Here is a 25,670-nt window from a genome sequence, read left to right as displayed (position 1 = left end):
TGAATAATGAACCAAAGTTTAAAGCACGAACATGTTTTAGCTGTCACAAGCATCTAATATACGTCACAAGATGTACTTTTATTGTTAGTTGGAAACATTTTCTGTTTGCAGCAAATAATGTGTGCACATCACAGTCATTTTTTGTACTTTGCCAACGTTTTATTTTTGTCATGTACATTTATTTTTTCTTTGTTCCAGGATTAATTTTTTATTCATAGGAAATAATCTATGCAATAACGTGTAGTGCCCATTATGGACACTTTTGTCTGTCACAAACATTTAATAAGTGCTATGATCATTTTTCGATCTGTTTTAAACATTTTATATCAGTCACAGACTTTCCATATCTGCCATGAACTTTATGTCTGGTGGGAGTCTACTGACAATCATCCAACGACAGTCAGAAGCATACTAAAATTTATTTGACCCAATCACAACACAGCTGCTGTTATTATTAGAAACCACTGAAATAGAAAGTGCATAAAACATTTTAAAACTCAAAACTCAGTAAAAAAATGTCACTGAAATTTTTTTGATTGCTGACAGCCACAAACATTAACAAAATCTTGCTGTTTTAAACACACACACACGGAACGAGGGTGACAATTGAATTGCTTCTAACATTAAAACACTTTAGGAATAAAAATACGACACAATGCGTAACTTTTTCTATGTCTTGAGCATTAAGCTTGAATTAAGAATGGATGTCTTTTATATCGTTATACTGCTTTGGATAAAAGTCTGGTTAAAAAGGAATGTAGCTTGAGGGATATTTCACTGGCAAACAATTTTCAATATGCTGAGCAATATGGTTCCATTCCAAAAGCCGGCAAACCTGAATAGTTACGATGGTATGACAAAAGTGTTTTAGTAAATTCATTTTAAGTACTAATGTAAAGACATCATATGCAGCTCTCCTTATTAAAATTAGAGTATACAAATTTAATTTGCAGAAGAACTTCATACCATTTATAATATCCCTGGAAGCAAATGTAATTTTGGTGTTTTAAGTAATATTATATTTTGCTAAATAAACTACTTTATAAGCGGGCCAATTATGATGCATAGATAGTATTATAGTATCTTTTGATGTAGTATCTACATTGTGTATTCCCTGTCATTTGTTTATTGGCAAGACACTCTAACTCAGTGTTCACTAACGGGTTAAAATCAATCACCCACAAACATTATTGAAGCAGGCATTGGGTGTATTAAATAGAACAACCATTGCTTATATAGTTGCCACGACACGTGAGAATAAATCGGATATATTATATCCGTCATCGATGTAGTTAACATAATTTATTATTAAAATAATAATAGTTAGGTTAATAATCTCACCTCAATCAGTTTTAAATCGGTTTCTTTTAAAGTTTTATCATCTAATTGTCGAAGAAGTGTTTTAGCAGCGGTTCCATACAATTCCAATGCCATAGCATGTTTGTAGATGAATGGTAGCACCTGTTACATGGGATATTGTTAACATTTAGCTTATATCAAGCAATGGTAAATATTATGCAACCTGTTTGTTAACATACGCACACAATTGGATTAAATTTTTAAAAAGTTGTTTTATTACAAAAACAGATTTAAAAAAACAATGTGTTCCAAACATTTTTTCTGACTTCATTAAATTATTATTTCTGGGTTATTAAATTGTTTTATTTTTTACCAATATTTTTCTGGGTTTTTAAATATTTTATTGGACCATTATTTTCCAAGTTATAAAATATACAATAAAATGTGATGTTACAAAAACAGATATAAAAAAGGTATGTTTTTCAATATAATTTTTACATTTATTGGTACAAAAGTAAACCGAAGACACGCTCTCAAATTAATTTAGAAAAATTGAACCTACTTTAGTATCTGTGATGTCAGCAAACATAAGCAGTTGTTCATACGTAGATTTTAAATCACCAAGCATTGCATTGCCAACCTCATTTTCTTGGTCACCTGTAACATTTATAAATAATCATACTATTTAGTCAAAAACTTATAAAACATAGCATCTTTTATGGTTAAATTGCACCCCCTTTTTGATAATTTTTGTCTTTAACTTTAAAAGCACAAATCAGACTGTATTTTTTTTCCATTTTGCCATTACTTTTACTAGCCATAAAACAAAAAATGTTCCCTAATATTAGTTTCCTATAATAATTATAGTACAATTATATGTATATACAACTTTTTGTCGTCCATGCAACAAGCCTTTATTTTGGTATTAGCATTACTTTTAAGTTCACTACCATCAGTAAACAAAACTGACCTTCTGCTCCATCCTCGTGGTCACCTGGTTTCCCATGTTTCTGATTGAGTTGAATTATTTTATCAGCAAGTGCACATCCTTTATACACCAACGCACAGATCATGAAATTCTTCTGTTTCTCTGTTTCGCTGTAAACACAAAAGATAAATCTAAAACAACAGAGCCATTACAAAAGTCAGAACTAAATGCACATCTTCAAATTGTTCGCAATATTTCTACAGGATGAGTGTGGTGTAGCAGACTAGATGTATGATAATACATAACAAGGTTTACTGATATAACATATAACAAATAAAGATTCTACAGCTTGGGGGTTTTAAACCAGAAGTTCTTTAACTGGGGGTGCTAGATTCATAAGCGGAAAGCAAAATATGTCAAAATAATTGTAATTTGATGTTATTAACAGTCTGCTATTGTAGGCAATCCACAAAGGACTGAGGGATTTAAATTATTTGTTTTGAATTTTTTTTCTGGGTTTGCCACTGCTGCTAAGTTATTAAATTATATTATCTAACATTATTTTTCGCTTTTTTTTAGATTTTTCATTTACAAATATTATTCTGTTTAATGTTCAGTTAAGGTGAGAAGATTTAAAGATCCTTTGTTTTAATTTGAATAAACCACATAAAACTAAAATATCGATATATCACCTTTTAGTGGCAGCAGCATCTGCTCTCGGATCAATTTTAATTCCAAGTTTGGCGGCCAACGACTCTGCGTTTATCCTCATTATGACATCATTAGCTGTTCCAATAATTTCATCCAAATTTTCGTCCCTGGTCTGTATGAAAAAAAATTGTAAACCAAAAATGGCAATCGGTCTTATTATCGCTACAACATGAAACATTGGTCCAGCTATATAACCTTTCATCTTGTAAAAGCCTATTTTCGTAAATTATGTATAGTCATATCAACTTATATGATATATGTAGCACATAATTTTTGAATTTTATTTTAGAATTTACAACAGAAGTACCTTGGCTGCCTCTAGTACTTGTAGTTTTGCAAGGTATACTGGAATATGGTCAGGCCATTCCCCCACAAGTTTATCAAAGAAATCTACTTGTTCATATCTGCATTAAAATAACATTATTAAAAATAACAAGAAAAATAAGTAAATTTTTTCAAAAATGGTATTTGTACGACTGTGTAAAAAGAAACTTATGTACAGCTGAAAGCTAGGTAAATATCCAAACAGGAGGAAACACATTTGAATAAGATATGTAAGTGTCACAGGTAATCCTAAAATGAGTATCCAAAATCAAAACATAAACAACACTATACTTGGTCATGCATGTAATCTGTAAGTCCCTCATTTCTTCATTAGACTTTTCAACATTGCTTTTCACAAGCTGGCCGACTTTTCCCGACTTTTTGTTCCCTTTTGTTGACTTTGTTTTAGTTGGTTGATCAATAAGGACATAGTTGAAGGGATAAGTGACCTACAAGTGGAAGTTGAAATGATGGCTTACTAAGAAAACTACTTATCAATATAAAGTAAAATAACGAAAAACACTTTTCTCTTTTTAAATGCAATACCAAGACAACAGTAACAAAAACAACCATTTGATCAAATTCTATAATGGAACAGTCAGTCAGGGTAAAATGTCTGTTAAACTAGACATACAGACAACACACAATATGCAAATCACTGAAAACAGTGATCGTTTTTTGATGTTTCAACTAAATGCATTAAAAATCATAATTGGAAAATAAAAAGTTTAAATTTTCAAGAGCCCAGGTTGGGATAATACCTGCGCACTCTTTCCTTGTCGTTTTCTGCAAAATTTTTCCTGCCAACACACCACACTTCAAAGTTCTTATTTACATAACTTATCCACACATGAGGATCAACTTACCGCCTTTTTCCCCAATTCTCCTTTTGCTAAACTCAGACAACCAGTAAGGTAGTGACCACTGCAGCAATTCTTTGGAATTCTGTTTTAAATGCAAGAAATAAAAATAATCTCCACAAAAAAAAAATGAAGCAATTAATTTTCCAAGAAATGATCTTCTAGGAAAAAATTAACTTAGATTTTATTAAAAACGCGAACATTTTTGTCATAAAAGGCAAAATTTTTTTGGGTGGAAATAAAGTTGTCATTAAATTTTTATGCAAAAATATCATTTACTGTAAAATATATGTAGTGAAATGGCAGCAGAATATATATTTTTAATAAACTATTTTTAAAAGCTAAAACTCCATCTTAATACAATATAACTGTGTTGGCTATAAAAAGTAAAGCAATCTATAACAAAAGCTAGATTAAGATAATAACCGTAATTACGAATATAAGAACAATTGAATAAAATGCATATGGAAAAACTGGCCTTATAACAACTACTTCCATAAAACTTACTTATCATCAGGTATAGGAGCAATATACACAGGAAGAGTACATCCAGGTGAGATCGTGCTGTTCATCCTTGTGCCGCCCATCAAAGCATCACGATGAGTGGACAACACATCAAGTGTGATAGCAGAAGGAAGTTTACATTTCACAGACATAGCTGCATCCTTCAATCGTTGTAAAGCTTCCCTGCTTTCCTGGGTAACTTGCAAGCGCACTGTGTAGTCTCCTTTCTCAAGTTTGCAGCCATACTAGAAAGATTTTAATTGAAATTTATCTCGTAAATACAATGAACATGCACTTGTTAAAAACATTTTTAAAAAAAGATTCAAAAAATTTGTAGGTTAAAAAACAGTTTTTTTTAAACTAAGTTTTTTAAAATACACAGAAACTACACTATTTTAATACTTTTTTAATGAATGACATAAAATAGAGCAAAACTATTAATCTCTCCCCACTTACATGATCTGGGTAAGCATCTCCTGCAGCGACCAAACATTTGTTTGAATTAAACAGAAGCCATAGTTGACTGTTGTATTCATTCTCATACAAGAGATCGGACATGATGGGAAACGATATGATAACATCGGTTGCCTTAGTCTGAAAAAGCAGTGTATTGCATTAAATATTGAATGTAAATTTATTATTGTTAGAGCCAGACAACGACAGTCATTACAACATAGGTGTTCTACTTTACACATGTCATGCCCAATTACAAGCCAACGCCATGCAACTTTGTAGGTGGTTATTTTCAGCACTAGCCCAACTTATTTGTAAATATTCAAAACAGTTTGCAACCAAGAGTTCTAATCACAGTTTCTAAGCCCGATATGTTTCCAAACATTGAAAAAAAATTCTCATTCTGCAAAAACTAAAATGTACAGCAAACATACCATGTGCACATTGTATGTGTTGACCATCTCATATATTGGTTTCTCTCCCAACAGCATATCCCGTGAAGTTAGAGGACGAATATTGTGCTCGACAGGGCGCACAGGTTGCACGATGTGCTTCAATGAAACTGTTGGAGATATTTCTTCCAAGAGAAGACTCTTTAGCTCCAACCGGTGGATGCCATCCACAGCATGCTGTAAAAATAGAAATCTTAAATAGCTTTTTTAACATACATAGTTTGATGCCTATAGTATGTAAATACAAACAAGGGTGTTATTATTTTGTTTTTTAAACCAAATTAAAAAAGTGGTTCCTGCATTTATACTGTAATAACCAGCTGCATAAGAAAATAATTTAAGTTGAAGCTACACTAACTGAACTACTCTTTAAAGTTTTAAATTCAGTATCAAATTCCTGTTATCAAAACTAATTGCAGGAAACAACTACAACTACAAAATGAAAGATTAAAAAATATACATTTTTCTATGCAACTCCATATATGTAAACTGTATTACAAATACAATGTATATATTTTCCATATTCCTCCTTAATAAGCAAGGAGTTACTTTCCTTTCATTCAACATCGAAATTAATTAAACAAGCCACACGTACCATGGTGATGAATTTATCTGAAGGATTCACTCCATGGAATTCAACGTTATATGACACAGATACGTCACCAATGTTCGACCACCATCGTGCCACACACAACTCAAGACACATCCCTCCCTGTGTTAACAAGTATGGTTTACCACGAATGCCAAACCGTGAAAAACACCTAGTTAAATACACAAGTAACTAACTTGGACAGGAAAAGCTTGTTCAGTGGAGCTGGAAGAAATGATCGTGACGAATTTGTAAAACTCATGTTCGCGGAACGCCCTCTGCTCGTGTAACTGAATGCAATGCAGAACAAATCTAGACGATTGTTCCTTGGAATGGTTGAACATCCTCAGTTCTGCGAATGATATTAAATTGATTAGAACTTGTCATTTGTGGACGGAACATGATTGAAAAAAATTTAAATGATATTCTGCCTATTAATTGTAGACTGTTTCCTTTTCCTATAGTGGTTTTAAAGTTATTGGTTCTAAGTCTTCAGACACTTTTACCCGTTTTTATTTAGATAGATAAGGAGTTCCTAACCATTAAAATAAGAATTCTTTTATTGTTTTTTTTTAAACGCTGCCAAAACCAGCCAAAAGTAAAAACCAGCAGTACAGTAATGTTTCAGCACTAATTTAAAAGGTACATTTAGTTTTCATTTTTGAACTTTTAGCGGTGAATTTTTGGGTATGAAGGTTTACGGAGTACTCCAGAGTAAATCCCTATATATTTAGTAGGGTGGCAAAAGGGTTAAGAACTACTGAATAAAACCCACTGTATTATTATCTTAATGACAACTTGGGCAATATTTATTAGTATGCATTAACCAATGAAAAATTGAAAATATTTTGCATAGTAATTAGTTGTGATAATAAATAAGTACCTGCCCATGTTGCGCCCTCAGGAACTTGTATAAAATGCCGACTGATCTGGCCGGGCTTAAAAACTTGATTATCAACATTCTTCTTGTACTCCAGTGACTTCTGTACACTGTGGACAAGATTTGAACATATTAACAACAGAATATCATTAAAAATACACATAATGGCGCTAAGACAAATCCAACAAAGGTATAAAGAATGGTAAACCTTATATTTTCGAGTTTTTGTTTGTGATTTTCAGTACTAATGTTTTATAAAAACGATAATACTGTTAGTAATAATATTTAACAATGAGTTGCATAATGGTTTGTAAACTTTAGATATAATGTATTTAGCTATTTCATGGAATAAATTTGGAAAATCATGTAATAACAAGAGAGACAATAATTGTTTAGACATAAATATATAAATACAGGCCTTGAAATTTAGGAAACTCAATTTAAGGGAACTGGTGTATTATAACACATATTTTTGGTTATTTTTCAATGTAATAGGGCCATTTATATTCTTGTATCTTTTCATGTAAATTTGGTGACATTAAAAATGCTAATCTCGACTCACGTCTCCATCTTTATCACAGTGACAGGGACGGAGAATAAGGGACCTCTATGTGGCGACTGTGTGTCAAAACCTTGGACCTGTGCAAAGTGCGCTCCCGGTGGTAACCCGCGTGGGTCAACCTAAGAGATAAGAAACAATCTCATTTTGGGCAAATTTATTATATGTATTATTATTTAGCTATCGTTTGAATTAGACCAGAACTTGTCAACTTTTCTTGCATGGAATACTAAGGTTTACTCAATAACTTTTACATCTCAACCAACACATTGAGTTTAAAGTGATCTCAAAGGTAAAGAATGCCAAGGAAATGTAATATACACCTCAGTATACCCGTTAAAGTGCATTCAATCATGTTACAGCGTTTTTTTCAGGAAAATTAAATATCATTTTAAATTATTTTTAAATTAAACTACCTTTTCAAGAAAACTAAATTATTTTTAGGTTGATAAAGTATATGAACAAATACTGTTAGATAATAAAGTTAACATTTCACTAACTTTAATACTGAAACCACGAGCCATGTTCATCAACTCAAAGTGTGTTGGAACAACAACCCATGGCTGACTACTACAGACAGCCATGTGACAACGGAAGTCTATTTTCTCTTCAGGACCTGAATAGAAGAATCACTTTACTTTATAATGTACATGCACACAATAGTAGATATATTGGAAAAACCCAAAAGTTTTACTTCGCCACGAAAAAAAAAATGTATTCAAACAAAATTATTGAAAACCTAATTTTTTTTCCAGACATATTTTGTAAAAGCTTGAAAACTAATTAAAAACTGGCAAATAAATATTTAATTCATTTATCAAAAATCATGCTACTCGTGTGTCTTAACTCACCAGCTGTGTGATGATACTTTGGTTCAACAGTCACAAACACTGTGTGCGCCACTGAAGCTTCTTCCATTGAGCGTAAATAAACACCTGCCAAGTTTTATTGGATTATTAATAGCTAAAACAACAGCTTTAAATATTCTTACCTTTCTTGTTCTTTGGTAACGAAACAGTGAAAGAGATTTTGTTGTCTGGGAAGTCGGCATATTTTGTGAGGTAGTCAAAACATTCGTTTACCTATGGATAGCAGGTTATAATGTGTTTAATATGGAAAACCATTTAAAGTGTACATGCCAATTACTAGGCATTAAAACTTGTAAAAATGTAAAATTGAGTTATATTCGGTGTGAATATAGAATATATACACACTGTAATGGACTTATTCTATTGCCTGTAAAACAAGAGCTTTCAAATAATAATGAGACTTTGAGGAAATATGTATACTTGTTGCAGTAATTGTAGATATTACACTTATATCAAACAATCTGCGGGATATTTTGCATATTTTATTAGTCACCTATATATATCAAACAATCTGCGGGATATTTTGCATATTTCATTAGTCACCTGAACGAGGCCGAAACCTTGTGCAAATATTTCAACATTCTCTTGTTTGAACGCAGTGTTTTCCAATGCCCTTCTAATACTGTACGGGGTGTATGAGATGTCTCTTCCTTTCAATCCTGCAACCACAACAAGGGCCACGATATTAACATTCTAATAACACATGCTTGGTATCTGTATAATCAATATCCTAAGGCAGCGAAAACGGAAAGTTGGATAATTAAAGTAAATTGGTCTGTAAGGAAATGTCAAGTTATTGCTTTTGATGCAAACAAAGATTGACCACTCTGCTGGAAATATAGTGACCATAAATCCCTACACAAACCAATACAGAAATTTGAAATAACAACAATAGATAATTTAGGTCCTGATTTGAATGACTATAATAGGTATTCAAAAAAAAAGTGCAACCAGCAATATGATATAAATTTGAAAGTGATTTTTTAGACTATTAACAGTAATTTGACCATTTATGTTCTACCTAAAAAGTTGAAAAACTATGGCCCCCTAACCCCTACACCCACACTGTGATCAATTTTTGATACACAATAAATTTTGCCACTTTATAAGAAAAACTTGCAGATATTGTAATACTAAATAGCAACAAAGCATTTTTCTACCTGAAAGAATCAATGCAATTGCGCCACACGCATTCGGAGATGACATGGAAGTTCCGTTCATTAATTGTGATCCTTGTAATGTCCAGTTCGGCACTGAAGTTATAGCTCCACCCGGTGCTGAAATACTTACACCCAGTGCTCCATTTGTGCTGCAAAAAAACAAAAGTACTCTTAAAAACTTTTAAATTTTTAATAAAAAAAAAGTTAAAAAGTTTTATTTTAGATTAAAGTTGAAAAGTTTTATTTTTGTACCAATTTATTAAACAATTAGAGATGTAACAGATAGGTATCCTACCATGGTCCTCGGGACGACCAGGTATATTGGTTTGAAGGAAGTTTTTCTGTCATTGAATATTCAGCTGTCATCATTTCAGAAGAAACCCAAGCACCAACACCTGGTAGAAACATGTAATGAAATGAATAAAACATGTTATGAAATGAAGATATATATATATATAAATATACATATTACATATATATGCAATTTGTATGTTATGTTAATATTTTAGATAGAATTGGTGTTCTGATTCAGCCTTATATTTCTAGTTTTCTCTACAACTAAATTATATAAAAGTCATAATTTAAAAATCCAGAGATTCTGAAATTTACAGTTAATTCTTATCGAAAAGTAATTAAAAAAGAACATTACAATCTAGGTTTAATATACATTTTTAGTTTACAGGAATGGTGTTTCAGTAATTGTGTCCATATATGAAACACCATTCCGGTAAACTCAAAACATATCCAGTTTTGATTTAGAGACATCGTACCAATAATGTTTTCAGTTGTACCACCAGGTGAACCGACAGTGGAGAGACATGGTCCATTATTCCCAGCACTCGAAACAATGATCAGGTTGTGTTTGGTGACTGCTTGATCCATCACTTCACAAATTTTCCTGACAAATATAAAAATATTACCATTAATTAGTAGCACATTACAGATTGCTTTCAAAAGTAGAGTATACATAATGAATATTAAACAAAATAAACAATATATCTATTGAGAAAACAGACTGACCTATTAATTTAATTGATGATTTTTTTCATTAAAATAGCAACAAAATGCTTCAATTAACACAGCATAGCAGTATAACACATTAACTTACCCACTACCCGGCCAATGGCTAGCTTCTCCATAACTCAGGTTAGCAAGATGGCAGCCATGCTTCACAGCTTCTGTAATCTAAAATTCACAGTTTATTTGACAAATTTATGTTTTTACAAAGTGGAAATGATTTCAGCTTACACCACGGATAATTCCAGTTCCAGTTTCCATGGTTGCGAGCCTCGAGTCACCGATTTTAATGGCCACAATTTGTGCTCCTGGTGCAAGTCCATTTCTTTCTGGTTCTTCAGGAAAATAACCAGCTGTAATGGCTGCAACGTGCGTCCCATGCGATCCTTAAAAAGGAACAATAAATACAAAGATTGGTTAAGCGGTTTAAAGTCAATTTTGCATAAAGTTATGGTTTTATTAATTTTTAAATTTTATAGAGAAGATTTCATGACCGTAATGTTGCACCAATTTGTATATAACAACACAAAACAGTAATGCAGTTATAAACACAAAACATTCGAGTGTTAATAAATGTTTCGCATCACAATTGGTACTTGAAACAAGCGGTTCAACTACAGAGAAATCCCTCTGGCAAACTGTACATGTGAGTGACATCAGTCATGCGGTAGGCTTATGAACTTTAACAAAGGGACATGGCTGTCCCATTGGTAATAACAAATAGAGCTTTCTTATTCATTACACTTACCCCCATTAGCAACAATACAAAGCACCTTCCCCTCTTCATAAATATTCACTGAATAATTAAGCATGGCAGCTCGACTGATGGTCGCAAACTTCTGTGACTCACTGTAGCTTGTAAGTAGAGGGGCAGACTGTAGGTCACCACAAAGACTGATATCCACACACGCCCTTGAATGACATATGTTGTTTTATTGTCTGGTATGTACAAGATTAGTAATTACAAAGGCATTATATAGTATGAAGGTCTGGCAAAGCTGAAGATCAATTGTATTTCTGACAATGGCAATAGAGGTTGTAGAAATTAAACATCACTATATTTGTGAATCACTTTTTCAAGCCCCTTTTTTGACTTCAATTAACAAAAATAGTGAATATACTTACTGAAAAGTGTTGCCGTCATGGAAAACTATGCAGTCAGCAACTGGCCCAGGGTCACTCCAATTTTTGTCAACTTTATCTAAAAAATCAACGGCAGCTTGAAGGTTCTCTTTTTGCATTTTCTTATCCTGCAACATAAGCATAGCAAAATAAAAGAATTTAAACTGATCAAATCACTTTGAACAGGCAAAAAATAAGCAACACAGCTATAACACAGAAGCCCCTTAAAGGGGGATTCAAATATATTCTTTAGGGTGGCATCAGAGTACCTAAAAGTGAACCAGAGTCTTCCTTTAAAATTTTCCACATACAGTATTTTTCTCACCGGTAATGAATCACTATCATTTGCGATAAAATCATTCAGTTTTGCCATCGCCATTGCTGTCTTTAGTTTATGTGATCTTTCCCAACCAATTTCTTTGTCTTCCTTCTAAATTGAATTGGACAGGAAGAAATTATGACTGGTTTACATTGCGTGAACAGGTTTAAAAACACACTTACTGTCAGCCGATCCTTGAGACCTTTAGGGAAAATCTGGTGCAAATTTTTTATGCCAATGTTAAATTTTCCATTTGGGTTGTTCCATGAAGTAGGAATCTATAAAAAAGTAATATATATTATCATGCTTTCTTCTGTCTTTTACCAATACCTAAACAGAATTTAACATACGTTGGGGGAATACGGTGTATATATACATTTTTTTAAAACTATCAGTGGAAAAATAGTGTCCTTACCAAACACACACCCACAATGAAAGCAGTATTGGGCTTCAAACTTTATATCTTGTGGTTACATTGCAAGCATTGTAACCAGTGAGCTAGAGTGCGGGTTAATAAACTTTACTAAAATTTATATAATATATAAAACACTTTTTAAACAATTCTACAGCTTTACCTTTAACTTTCTTCCAGTCAATCCTTGGATACAACCATCTTCATCAGGAGTAACCACCACGCTCATATCAACATCACCACTTCCCGTTGTATCGATGATATCTATAATCTTTGGTCGGCCATCAGGGGTCTCCTGTTAAAAAATATATAAATTTAAATATTAAATCTATACATAAATTAAACCTTTCTGGCTTTATGGGATTAAATTACAAAATTTAGCAGAAAAAGTTAACCAGAAATTGTAGCTTTAGCAAAAATAATTTTGGCTACATATATTTATCTTGCCTGCAGTCCCAAAGCACCAGGGTCGACACCAGTATCAAGGATAGCAATTGTAATTCCTTGACCATTGTAATCTGGGTATTTGTTAAGAAAGTTAAGAGCACCAATTTCTTTCTTTGGAACCATGCAGTGTATGGGAAAGTCTGTGTCAATGACACTCTTCATTGTAACTTTCAGGTAAAATCAATTCGTTACTATTTCTAACTGTAATCTAAACGTATCTGGTAGTTGGTAATGCTGTTTTAAATTATCGTCCAGATGGAATCTGTAAAATTACAAAACGCTGATAACAAAGTAGGCACGCGTGTAAACTTTTTCGAAAAACACCAGAAGTACTCAATACAATTACCAATACGGCAAAACGTACATAAATAACACAACAAAACACGCAAATACCACAAAACACACCAATTAAGTTGTCTAAGAGTTCACTAGGTTCTGATTTTCAGGTACCCCACCGGCCAAACCTGTTCGCTAGCTGTCGCAATGCGAAGTGTTAATAAAAATACTTAGTTGATATTTAAACCGAAGTTTTGCACGGGGTAACTTTTCTTTAAATATTACTTGTATAAATAAACAAAGTGTATGTATAATTTTACATGTATATGTTTTACCACGTGTGCACTTGGTATGTTTTGTCTTTGCAAACTCAATAGATCTTGAGCGTATCTGATTTAAGCGTTCTGTCTGAGCGGGATTTTCCATTATTCTTTGCTTGTTGCACGACTGGCGGGAGGTGTTTAGTGTATAGAGTTTTGTAAGTTTCTTCTAGTCGCTATAAACGTGGAATCAAACTACGTTTGCATATGGCATTTTCCACACCACCACGAACGCCAGTATTGGCTGGCAAAACAAGTCCAATCGTAACTAAAACAGCCACTCGAAGCAAAGTGGTCGATACGAAAAATTTGTTCATTTTTTCCGGGATCAATTTGATTGTCAGCTTGTTCTTGTTCTATGAACTGTAAGTAAATATGCTATGCCATAATTATTTCAATAAATATCACCCATTATTTTAGCAATGTAATATAAAGGCAATATGCTATAATATAACACTATACCGTACAATTTGTATATCCAATAACGAAATATTTAAACATATCCAGTATCCACATTAATTTAATATCTCATATTTTCTCCACAGAAACGCTCAACACATACAACTGTGGTTTAACATCACAAACTCATTATTTTACTACGCTGTTCTCTTATTTGCTGTTCTGTTCACTGTGAATTCCTTGGTGGACTTTATTCAAGCTGTGTCCTCAACAATTCCAACTGCTCCTTTGTATTTGTCACCAGCACAAAAACGATTAATGGGCATCAAAAAATCAGGTGAATGCCTTAATACTGAGTGCTTTTTATTTAACATGTTATTTCAGTTGGACTAAAGGTGCAACCTTAGGTAAATATATGTAATATATTGTGTGAGCAAAAATAAACAATCCAATCTAGGTGATCCTTTAGCTGGTGACCAGTGAAAGTTTTTGTTTCAAAATGTTTCTTAGGCCTCCGGGATACCCACCGTTTAATTTTTGCATAAAGTTTGACGTTGAAAATTAACTGCACTAAAACATGCTTTGTCACCGTAATTCGTCTGATTTGCGTAAGGTTAAGTTTTTTTTTACGTCACATTAGCGATATCTAATGTCACAAAGATACTACGTACATTAAGTTCAATTATAATATTGTTTTTCACACTGTTTTATGCTAATGAAATCCCTAACCTTTAACCCCAAACAAATAACGTAATTTGTAACATCGAAATTGCCTTTCAAGTCTAAGTAGAATTAGTTTACACATAGTGTAAATGCATATTTCTGTCTACCAGCTATACACCATGCGTTTCTAGTTTAACCTTTGTTTGTTTATTCACCAGATCCACAATTAAGTTGTCTAAAAGTTCACTAGGTTCTAATGATTTTCAGGTACCCCACCGGCCAAACCTGTTCGCTAGCTGGCGCAATGCGAATTGTTAATTAAAATGCTTAGTTGAAGTTTTGCACAGCTTAACTTTTCTTTAAATATTACATGTATAAATAAACAAAGTGTATGTATAATTTAATTTTATGTATATTTTTCACCACAGATCCACGATTCACATCGTGTGCACAAACTCCAAAACTGATTTCCGATAGAAAGATCTCACCAGGACGAACTTTCAGTTTAACCAATCTAACACACAAGCCAAACCAACAGCAAACCAGCACTCCCATACAATCACATTCTCCATACATTACCAGGTACTTTATTTAACGAGGATCCCATAAGCAGTGGTGCAGCCTGAAAAATAATGGGATGGTTTAAAACGCAGCTCAAGGGCCCTATATTACTTAATTACTTAATATGCTATCGGTGCCTATAGGTAAACAGCATAGGACCATAGGTTACTTACAAGACTACCATAACTTTTATAGCAACACCTGTTATTTTGTTCGTTTATTCCCAGACACACCCCTTCCCCAAGCCCAAGTCCAAGCTCCTCTTTCCACACCACAGTAGCTGCACAAGGATACCAAGCTAATATTGGTGGAGGTTCACCTTACAATTCAAGACTATCAGACTCACATAATTTCACTCATATGGTGGGTCAGGTAGCTGTCGATGGTAGTTTTAAACAACTTCAGTTTAATATACAGTGAGAATGTGAACATATAACAAAAATATTATCAAAAAATATCACACGAGTTTTGCTTGCAATCTTTTTACGAAAGTAACTATTAGCCCACTTATTTTTGGTTGTTTTTTGCCTAATTTTTTTTTTGATTTATTCGATTTATCATTAAACATCCCATAATGTTCGTAGTTTTAACTCCATATTTGAACATTAGGGTCACACACACACACATGTTGCTTTTTGTCTATGGCCTTACAATCAAGCAAAGCTAAATACAATGTTATGGTTGTAACCGTAAATTCGTAATTTAGTATCATCACTTATCAGCCTAAATTTTGTAATAAAATCTAATAATAATTCCAGACAACTCCAGTATCAGGAATTTTTGATGGAGGAAGTATTCTTGACTCATCGGGTGGAAGTCCATATTTACGCCATCGTAGATCTCCTTTTGTTAGTTCACCATGTAAGTTTTACAATTGTTTAACATAAATTATTAGTTTATACTTTGAAAAGTTGAGTTTCAAAAAGTTAATACATTCTTCTATAAACAGTATCACCTGATGATTATGGGAGTGACCAGAAAAAAGTTTCAAACTACAGAAGAAGTCAATATGAGAAAGAGCGATGGCAAATGTGTAAGTTCTTCTTATTAAGAACAAGATTTGTTCCTTTGTGTGCATTTTAGTTAATGTTTGGTGGGTATTTACATTTTTGTTTTGTTTTCAAATTTTAAACAAAGGACTATGTCTAGAGCGTATAAAGATAATTTTTCTAAAAGGCACAGTCGGTATATCTGGTAGACTGGTATTCTTTAGTAATCTAAAGTGAAATTTCTAGATGGTACTGATTCGTCATTGAACAACAGTTCAAATTACTGGGGATACAACCAAAGTGTGCATGAATACAATGGAGAGCTAAGTAAGAATGTTTATCAGGTTAGTGAAATTGCATGTATGACTAACTTAACGTTAACGACAGTTTACTAATATATTTAATCAGCTCTCCACAAGATCACCGATATCTCCAACTCAAAGCAAAGATAGTAAAGCAACAGAAGTAAGTTGGCAGACGTATCCTTCTAGTGTTTGTTTACACCTATATATTTTACAGTATTTTTTCCTGTTAAGTTAACAAAATACTACATCACATTTTCAAAAAAAATCTATATATATATGTGTGTGTTTTTAACCAATTTTATATTCTTTTACTTTTATTATTTATTCTACTATATATTTTCATTTTCATAAATTGTAATTTTGTATTATTTCAGTTCTCGAAATATTGGTCACAAGCTGGTATTAGTTCCGACTGCATGTTTGAATGTGCTGGTAAATTAAGAAGATGGATTTCACTCACTGTCATAAGTGGAGTTGTGAAAGAAATACAAAAAATAAACCTTCGACTTAAAAAGCTGGGATGTCCTGAGATTCAGGTAAAAATATTTTTTAAACTTGTTAAATTTCAGTATCCAATACTACAACTATCATCGTGTTTTTGTGCTTTTGGTATTACACACCCTGTAAACAATCTCAGTTTGGTTAAATTGTTATTGACTGGGGGTGATGGGTCAACTCTACGCTAAATTTTAGGTCACCTGGTATATTTCGGTAAGATCTCACAAAAGAATAGACTATGTATGTGATATTATTAAAATAATTTTTGTCATTTTTAAAAAAAACTAGAAACCACAGTCTGGTGCTAAGTATGAAGATACCTGTGTCTTCTGCACCAAAATATTACTATATTATCATTTCTGCACTTCCCAATTTTCTCAAATTCTGAATTTTTATTTGTTAACAATAACATAACCGCAACGTAAATATTTCAAGATATGTTTTTATAAATAGATAGGAGAATCGAGCTTAAGTGCGTTAAAGCAGATACAGATGAGCAAAACATCTCAGATTCCGTCGCTAACATGGATCATGCCATATTTGGAGCTGACCAACCATCAAGAATATTTGGTGGAACGTTTGAAAAGTATGAAATAACTTCTACATGTGGCTAAAATATTAAACATAATTTATAAATTTTAAAGTGCTTTTGTGAAACTAGGTTTAAACAACTTTTTGTGATAATACAAAAAATGATTAAGTTTTTACTGTAACACTAAAAGGGTCTAGCAATCCATTTAAATCCTGCCCCATTTTTGTGTTAAGACCAAGGAGTTGAGAAGTACTAGTCTTTACCACTTCTACAGTATATACTGTATGTAAAAATAGCCATTTTTTCTTATTACATGCTGTTTCCTACATAGAAAAGTAAATGACTTATTTGTTCACCCCATGATTCAGCAGAAAAACAAAATTTTCCGAGCGAGTACTTTTAAATCTTTACTTAACTGAAACATAAGCAAACTCAACCATAAACTAAAACAGCTTTGGGTTCTGGAGGTTACATGAGTGAGTTCTGTTGGAACAAAGGAGGATCGGTGAAGGGAAGAGCATGGGCTGATGATCTTGTAACTGATGCTGAGTTGGTGATGCATATGTTCTGTTCCTATTTAGATTGGCATCTTCCCGCACATCCAAGGTGTGTTATGTTACAAATACAAACATTTTTATACTATAAGGTGAAAAAGTGTTGCCATTTTCTTATATTCCTTTCTACTGTGACACTGGTAAATGCACATTACAGTGGTGTCCAGTGGTGCAGCCAGGGGAATTCTGTGGTCGTGACCCCCCCCCCTTTTAACCCCAAATAAAATTTTTTTTAAATAATTAAAAAAAAGTATGTTTTGAACCATTTTTTGATTAAAACCTCCCCTCCCTTATTTTTTTCCGGCTGCGCCACTGGTGGTGTCCCTTATTTTTTATAACTCACGCTAGATATGGAGTTAAAAATATACAGTTTTTGTAAGGCCAGCATTTTGGATAACCCTAGTGACAAGTGTTGCAGCATTGATATTTATTTAGTTTACTACTAATGTACTAAATATCCATCCCAACCCATGCATTTCTAACAAAATGTCAACAATATCTAACTCAGATACCCTGATGGGAAAACATTTACTTCTCAATACTTTGTTCGAACACCGGATAAACCGAAACTACAAAACTTGACCGAGCACAAAATGCTTCTTCATCAAAGCAAACTCAACCCACCACATTATCAACTGGTTACCAAGGAAACCACCTATGACATGCCACCTGTAAGAACAGCCCATTTATGTAATATACTCATAGCTGATGCTCTCGCAGCATTAAACAGTTTAAAGTTTCAATATAAGATGTCTATTTACAAAAAAAATATTTTTGATTTCAATTTTAAGCGGTCTAAATGTTTTTTTTGTGCAATTTTTTTAAATTTTTTTGTGCATTTTTACTAAAATTGACCATGATAAGATTAAACAAAATTTTAATTTAAATCGTTATTATTTCTTGTTTAATTTTTGGCGGAACTGAAATGACGCTCATTTTAGGGGCAAATCTGGGCATAAAACCTCAATTAATTTTATAAAATGAGTTATAGTTAGATACACTCAGAATCTTGTGGACATACTAATAACTTATTTAAATTTAATTTTAGAGTATCGCTTATTACAGGATATTTGCAACCATATACATTACATTGATCACAATGTCCATGACACTATGTGTGCCTTGTAAACTTAACACCTGAACATATAAATACATATCCGGCCCTTTTGAATGACTTATATGATTGGACCTTAAATATTGATTGACCTTATATAAGTATTGTAAAAATTCTTAACATTTCAACACCTGTTACTTGTTTCAGGGTCGCCATAACCTTTTCTACACTCTCCTGTTATTTCTGCACAACATAAAGTCAAAAGAAGGCTGCATGTTGGGGTAAATATACCATTTTGTTTAAGATGTGTTTTTTTTTTGCTTTTTTAAAAATAAATTTGGGGTTTGCATTAAAACAGCCCCGTTTTTCTTTAGTTTGGTCAAAATTTGAAATGTTTTCAATTCGGCATCTTAATTTATCTCCTACTTAAAAACAAATTTTATTTGTATACCTAAACATCATGATATCTGTTTAAAAATATTTTAAATGTTTTTTTGGTTACCATGTTCAATCTGTGCATTCTTACTAAGCCAATTGTAAACACATAAACCCCAAGTAGGATCTTGTTTAAACCAACTGGGTTTTTTAAACGATTAGAACATTACTTTTTAGCATATGTACAGAACTTTACCTGCTCTCTATTGTTAAAGTTTTACATGTTTCATTTGTTATATTTAATGCTGCTTAAAAAATGTAATTGTGGTTCAATGTCATAAAACATATTCCTATGACATGGTATTCGTATGCCTACCTACCTCCCGCCCGCTTTGTTGTCTTGCTGTCGTATTATTATTTACTGCTCCCAAGTCGGTACACTTTGTACCATGTATGCGGTACAATGCATACACCGACGTAAACATGTCGCATTCATTCGTCTCAATAGCACGCAAATAAAACTGTCCACGCACAACCGCACCTTAAAAGTAACGTCATAAAATGCCAACGTTTGATCATAAATTCACAGCTTTAAGACGGCTTAAACCTCGACTGTGTCTAATTAAACCGCTTTAATTGTGGCAAACTTACGACCTTCGCAGACGGAATTGGCTTGGTGGCGCCCTTGAGCAAGCGAGTGAAATATACGACCCGTCGTTCCATGTTTGCTTTTTTGGCTTTTGTCCTTAGTGACATCACGTTTGTGGCTCGACCCGGTTTAACAAGTGTCGTAATATTTCATCTATTTAAAATCCCCGCGATTCAATATTTGCCTTTATTCAAATAATAACTTTACGCCGGCTATCACTAAACCGGCATGATTTCATGATTAGAATGCCAAATTCATAATCGTGGCACTTAATAAAGCACTCACTCGCTGAAATAACGGTGTAAATTTCGTGGGAACCACAGTTAATTTCCACCCAGAACCCGTGATCAGCCCCAGACTGTACCGAGGTTAACTAAACACGTCACCGCCAATTGCCCGACGTTGTGACGCAGTAATTCCCGTGTAGTGGTCTAGCAATTGATGTCCGGCCGCCTTCCAGTCGTGCGGTAATTTGTTTTCCTTGTACAGCAACTTGTGTTTTCCGCTGTGTTTATCGTACGCACCACATATATAACACACGTAAAAGTGTTTGCATACGTCACGCTTTGATGTCGTAAGCTTGTTTTACTCAATCGTCGAGCAAAGGTCGTCGGCAAATGCTTTTTATAAAGTATGACGCACAAACAGTCCCTGTCTCTGGACCTGGCCGCCCAACCGCTAACAGAATAAACGGAAGACAAAGTAAGCCTACGCATTATTCCGACGTTTGGTATGACGTAACCACGTCCACAGAGACTTGTTCTGACGCAAATAGCACGTACTTGCCTTTTGAAAGTTAACAGTTGAATTATGTCAACCGGACACCAGATCTATCTGTCAACTGACCCCAACTAAGTGCATTACCGCGGTCACGTATGCGTTTTAGCCTATATCACAATGCTTCTGCTCAATACATTTAGGCCATTTTGATTTTATTTACCTTGAGTGACTATATAACGGTCACTGTCGATAACAACAGCGAAATAAATGGCGTGCCAGACACCCTGATAAAGTATGTTCAACTTATGTATACAATCGTACAACTAAATCCTAGCTTCTCTTATCAGGCCTGTCAACCTCGGTCTTTCCGGCATCAACATTCTTAATGTGTTGGATCCAATACACAGCAGTTCTGAGATCCAGCAGAAGAACTACCACGCCAGCACCTCTAAGCCATGACTCACTGTCCAACTATTTCCAAATGTCTCACTCCCCACTTTCGGATGTAGTAATAAGGAATTACGAAACCGGTCTCTCAACCCTGTGGCACACGCTAACGCAAGCGACGTGGAGTAATATGCCGCCATAGCGGACAAAATCGCTGATTTTCAGACACGAAATTGTGTCGCCTTTATACCATTAATAAAACTTTCTTGATGTGTAAAACTATTAGTATATATGTCGGAATTTAGTTTAGATTTCTTGAGTCCAAATACCGAAATTAACTTGGTATACTAGTACCGCGTGTGGTCGGGAAATACTACACTACATTCGCCGAAACAAGCAAATCATCTCATGCTTGTCGTTTATGTTCCCAACGAACGTGGTGCTGTGATGTCATTTCTTTAGCACGCCGTTCCATATTATGACCGCGGAGCCATGTTTGTGCTTTGTCGCGTGTCTCCCCGGCCGAACTTGGTCAATATTTATCCAAGCAATCCCAATTTTGATTGCTAGCTAATGGGCTAAGAGGCGACTTCCTCTCCACTTGCGGTCGACCACCATGAACAGTAGAAGAACATTAAACAGTGGTTAGCGCGACCTGCTGTACGCACCGGTTGTCGTTCCGTCAAAAACCACAGTTTGTATCTTTTGTGAAACAGAAACTTTACAGGTAGTACAGGATAGCCGTTTACAGTAATCGAATATATCGGCATGAAACAACTATATATGGCTAAGTAATGTTTGCAGTTCTTTGATTTCCGGGTAGGGAGCATGCTGTTGAGCTTAGCAGTCAGCAAGTCTAATAAAGTCCAATATTTGCGAACTGGTGTTTGTTGTACTGAATCTTACACGGATGCACTGGAAGATAATATGATAAGCATGTTTGAGTAGCGAGTCCACCTTTGTTCGTAAAGCATAATATATGAAGTAGGGTGGGCGCTCTAGGGGTCGTAAGGATACGGTTTTATAATTTATTGAATGTTCTTTGTTTACAATCAAATTGGAAAAAATAAAAAGGTGTCCCATCTTTCCCCACCCTATATTGCAAAAGAAATTCAGCTTTAGTAAACCTAATGCATCGAGCTAGTTTTGTATGGCACAATGCAAACGTATACGTAAATACATCGGCATTAATCCAAACCGTTTGAAGAAATAGAGCTTGAACTGGCCCTCATGTCCCGGAGGGAAGTCCCAATTTGATCCATGGTCGTTACACCAACTTAACAAATACCTGGCCGAGTCATTTGCCCGACCCATGGGATATTGATATCGCCAAAGATGAGATGAACGTTTCTCCTTCTATTTGCGCTTGCGGGATTAACTCTAATTACACATTTGAATGCCGTGCCATTGTGTAGCTACTGAACTATGTTTGTTATAACCGGACTGGGCGAAAATATATGAGAAGTTTAAGTTTTGTTGGAAAGCGATTGCGCACTGCTAAAATTAGTGAGGGCAGTGGATTACAGTCAAGCAACTGCGATAGCAGCTACTCGTTCTAATCAAGTTAAGCAAACTCAATGAAGTAGATGCGCTTTCTCGAACCGGTTCGCACTGATCCTTAAATGGAGTTTTATTTACAAGGTCCAATAAAGCGTGATCCGGTTTTTCTCCGGTATGTACTGGAATAACTTACGTAGCAGCACCGTAGAAATTTGAGGCCAACCTACCAGCATGTTTATAAATAGCAAATGCATTAGACTAAAGTTTACATTTGTGTGTTGCACGGAGCAGAGATATCAACTTGGTTAAAATTCCAGCGATCACTTGGAGTGAAAACTGTTTTCCGAACCTGACATTCTGCCGTTGCGACCTCTGCTGCGGTATTTAACCACAGCTTAAACTTCAAAGCAATCTCCCTGATCAGTTTGACGAATTCCGAGCCAATAAAGTTACAGCTGCCTTCAGGATTGTAGAGAACTTGATATCGGTTTATTGTCGGTTTCGACTTGCCACAAACAACAGTCTCCGTGTCAAAACTCCCTGTTCTTCGACTGTTGCGGTTTCGGTGCCTTTCTCCTGGATATTCCGTTGGAAAAGAATGAAGGACTTCATTTGCTTGCTATTGTTACTGCCTTTTACTGACGTGCGCGGTTGGATTAGTCTGTTAACTTTCAGAATTGTGAGTCGAATCTTAAAGTGTGCTTAGTATAATGTGTTGTCTTTGCAGTACCCCAGGGTCTAACACTCATACGGAAACCAAGCGATAGGTTTGTCCAAATCCGCCGCTTCAATGGCAGCTATTGATTCAGCGCGTGGGACAACAACAGTTAACTACTGCCTCAACACAGTTTCCAGAATTTCGTGCGAAAAAGGTTAAGCGTACGCCGCGAAGAAATTCTGGCCTCGCTATAAAACGTGAGGCGCATTGCTGGCCGGTGGATCTGCGGCGGTCGGATCAATTGAGTAAACTATGCTGAAAGACAGAACACCGTTTCCCGTCAAGTTTTACTCAATTTCCCGTTCTCGTGCTTGTCAGAAGGGATTTCGAGTTGGTTAGTGCGAACAGTAAAGCAAAGGAGCTATTTCAGTAACCGGTGAGGTGTCGAATAACAGGTATTTGCAGCAAAGTTACTGTATAGTTAGGAAAGCGGAAGCCAGCTATTGTACAAAGGTCGTTAACGGTTGACGTGTTAATCACAAGGTTTTCATACAAAGGAAATTGCAACTTAGGCCAGTCTTAAGTGCCGCCCTTCGTGTACAAAGTGCGTTGTGTTCATTTAATAACTGTTCATTCGCGGTAATGTGCTAAGGAAACGGCGGTTAAGGGCGACGCTTGTTAACTAGCTACTTAATCGCACCAATTAAACTCAAGCGGCCACTTAAGGCACAAAAACCGCGCTAGGTAGAGTTATTGGCCGCCGCGTGTGTGGTTTTTGTACCGTTAAAAGGCAAGTTTGTCCGGGAAGCGTAGTGTATGTGGTTTTGCCGCGCCTTGATTCTGCCCGATTACCGGTGCTTGAGCGTAAAAGGCGCACTCGCTCAAAAGATTCTAAACCCTAGAAAGGAACATTCATGGTTAATGTCGACCTTAGGCGCAACTTTTTTTGAAAGTTTTTCTCATCGTTATGACAGGCATTGGGAGATTTGTATATAACCTCCCGCCAGAACAAATAATTCTTATTTTGTAAAGTAATGTACAATTGAAGTTTTTAGTTAAAATTTAGTCGAAAAGCTTGGCAGCCAAATGGGTAGTGAATATACGAAAACAGGAAATTCTAAGTAAGCCCTTGTAGTTCGGATTTGTTTACGTGGTCTGTTTACTACAGGTAAGCCAATCAGCTTATAGAGGAACGTGTCCAATATAGAATTTTCCAATTTACCGCTAACTTCCATTGACCGTGAACGCATACAAAGGCCACGCTGCATCCTTCGAAAGTTTCCCTTTGGCGGGAAGCGATTCGTAAAGATGTCGTCCCGTTTAAATGGGAGGCAGGAAGTAAGAAAGACTTATCAGCTAGACTGCCATTGGGTCGGGCAACTTAATATCGATCCGCAGCTGTTTATTCATGCGCACTCGTTACTGTGTTTGTCAATTTCTTGACTCGGACTACTATATTGAGTTTGAATTGACAGTGACATTGCCGAAGCTTGTTGACACAACATTTTTACTGCGCCATGCTGGATTACGTCGGTGTTTGGCGTGTCACGAAATCGTTGCGTCCATCGCCGCAAGGTAAATATCATTCTGGCAGAAGAGAGCAAATATGGGCGAAACGCGCTCTAAATTTACGATGCCCGTCTATTGACATTATGCGAAACATCTGTAGTAATGTAGGCGTTGGGAAATGAGCTGCGGAGTGAGGAACTTGTGTTGCGGTATCATTCACACTGGCGTCACTGTATTTGAATAGCTGCCCAGAACGCGGCAATAGTTCAAGGTAATGTAGATTTTCGCGTGCGATTTCATTTGCGAAATATTCACTGCGCTATATCTTGACAGTATGATGTAGTGGAATGCCCATATAAGACGTATTGCTGTTGCCGTGTCTCTAAATATATTCGCACAACAATGGCACCGGACGCCCGTCATTGTTACCTTGGTCGTGCTGATGTCAGCTACAAATTTGGAGTCGGGGGTCCCAACAATTCAATAATAGGAAACTATCAAGCCACTAGTTTTCATATCTGAGTAATGGCTTGTCAAGATATCAGACAGGCAGCAATAGCTTGCTTGTAGAGGGCCACTTGGCTTTAACAAGATGACGCGCGTGGAATCGAAGGTCTCCTAATGTCGCACCCAAAGTGCGCGAGGCAGTCATCCAATATTGGCGTCATCAGCTATACATTGGCGTAGGTGCGTTGCTGTTTGAAAGTACATCCCAGACATATTCTACATATCGGCTAGTCACGGCTATTTTCGGCAGAAAATTGTTTGAACTGTTTCTTGTTTACCAGTTGCGACCGAGATCTTTGGACAGAGATT

At 35.1% G+C, this 25,670-nt stretch overlaps 2 protein-coding genes across 5 annotated transcripts; one reads left to right on the top strand and one right to left on the bottom strand.

Moving 5' to 3' along the window:
• Window positions 1-400: 400 nt before the first annotated feature.
• Window positions 401-13,201, bottom strand: LOC149742848 (tripeptidyl-peptidase 2-like). Of its 2 annotated transcripts, XM_089894051.1 has the most exons (31): window positions 12,906-13,201; window positions 12,622-12,753; window positions 12,229-12,324; window positions 12,053-12,157; window positions 11,731-11,855; window positions 11,354-11,517; window positions 10,837-10,991; window positions 10,697-10,773; window positions 10,359-10,486; window positions 9,884-9,983; window positions 9,589-9,737; window positions 8,972-9,087; window positions 8,551-8,641; window positions 8,411-8,494; window positions 8,060-8,175; window positions 7,563-7,681; window positions 7,004-7,110; window positions 6,318-6,472; window positions 6,127-6,243; window positions 5,514-5,708; window positions 5,083-5,220; window positions 4,630-4,871; window positions 4,129-4,207; window positions 4,024-4,062; window positions 3,554-3,711; window positions 3,246-3,342; window positions 2,920-3,050; window positions 2,270-2,397; window positions 1,862-1,956; window positions 1,342-1,461; window positions 401-835 (listed from the first exon to the last, which is right to left on the bottom strand). In XM_089894051.1, exons 1-31 carry the CDS (start codon window positions 13,065-13,067, stop codon window positions 746-748), a joined length of 3,810 nt encoding a protein of 1,269 aa, XP_089750177.1. In that variant the 5' UTR covers window positions 13,068-13,201; the 3' UTR covers window positions 401-745. The 2 variants fall into 2 exon arrangements, with proteins under 2 accessions (XP_089750177.1, XP_089750178.1); XM_089894052.1 differs by lacking the exon at window positions 4,024-4,062 and having other exon boundaries at window positions 12,906-13,200.
• Window positions 13,202-13,571: 370 nt separating this feature from the next.
• On the top strand, window positions 13,572-21,466 carry LOC149742847 (transmembrane protein 209-like). Of its 3 annotated transcripts, none has more exons than XM_089894057.1 (14): window positions 13,572-13,866; window positions 14,047-14,237; window positions 14,992-15,145; window positions 15,352-15,487; window positions 15,883-15,985; window positions 16,074-16,157; window positions 16,360-16,457; window positions 16,522-16,578; window positions 16,793-16,954; window positions 17,370-17,502; window positions 17,901-18,054; window positions 18,511-18,673; window positions 19,264-19,337; window positions 21,148-21,466. In XM_089894057.1, exons 1-14 carry the CDS (start codon window positions 13,709-13,711, stop codon window positions 21,257-21,259), a joined length of 1,779 nt encoding a protein of 592 aa, XP_089750183.1. In that variant the 5' UTR covers window positions 13,572-13,708; the 3' UTR covers window positions 21,260-21,466. The 3 variants fall into 3 exon arrangements, with proteins under 3 accessions (XP_089750183.1, XP_089750182.1, XP_089750184.1); XM_089894056.1 differs by having other exon boundaries at window positions 15,352-15,496; XM_089894058.1 differs by having other exon boundaries at window positions 15,352-15,496; window positions 21,135-21,466.
• The last annotated feature ends 4,204 nt before the right edge of the window (window positions 21,467-25,670 follow it).

Source organism: Ciona robusta, chromosome 1 (assembly GCF_009617815.1).
Source record: "Ciona robusta chromosome 1, ASM961781v2".
Taxonomy (NCBI): domain Eukaryota; kingdom Metazoa; phylum Chordata; class Ascidiacea; order Phlebobranchia; family Cionidae; genus Ciona; species Ciona robusta.
The sequence above is the reverse complement of the archived record's forward strand: the minus strand, read 5'-3'. Positions and strand labels throughout refer to the sequence as shown.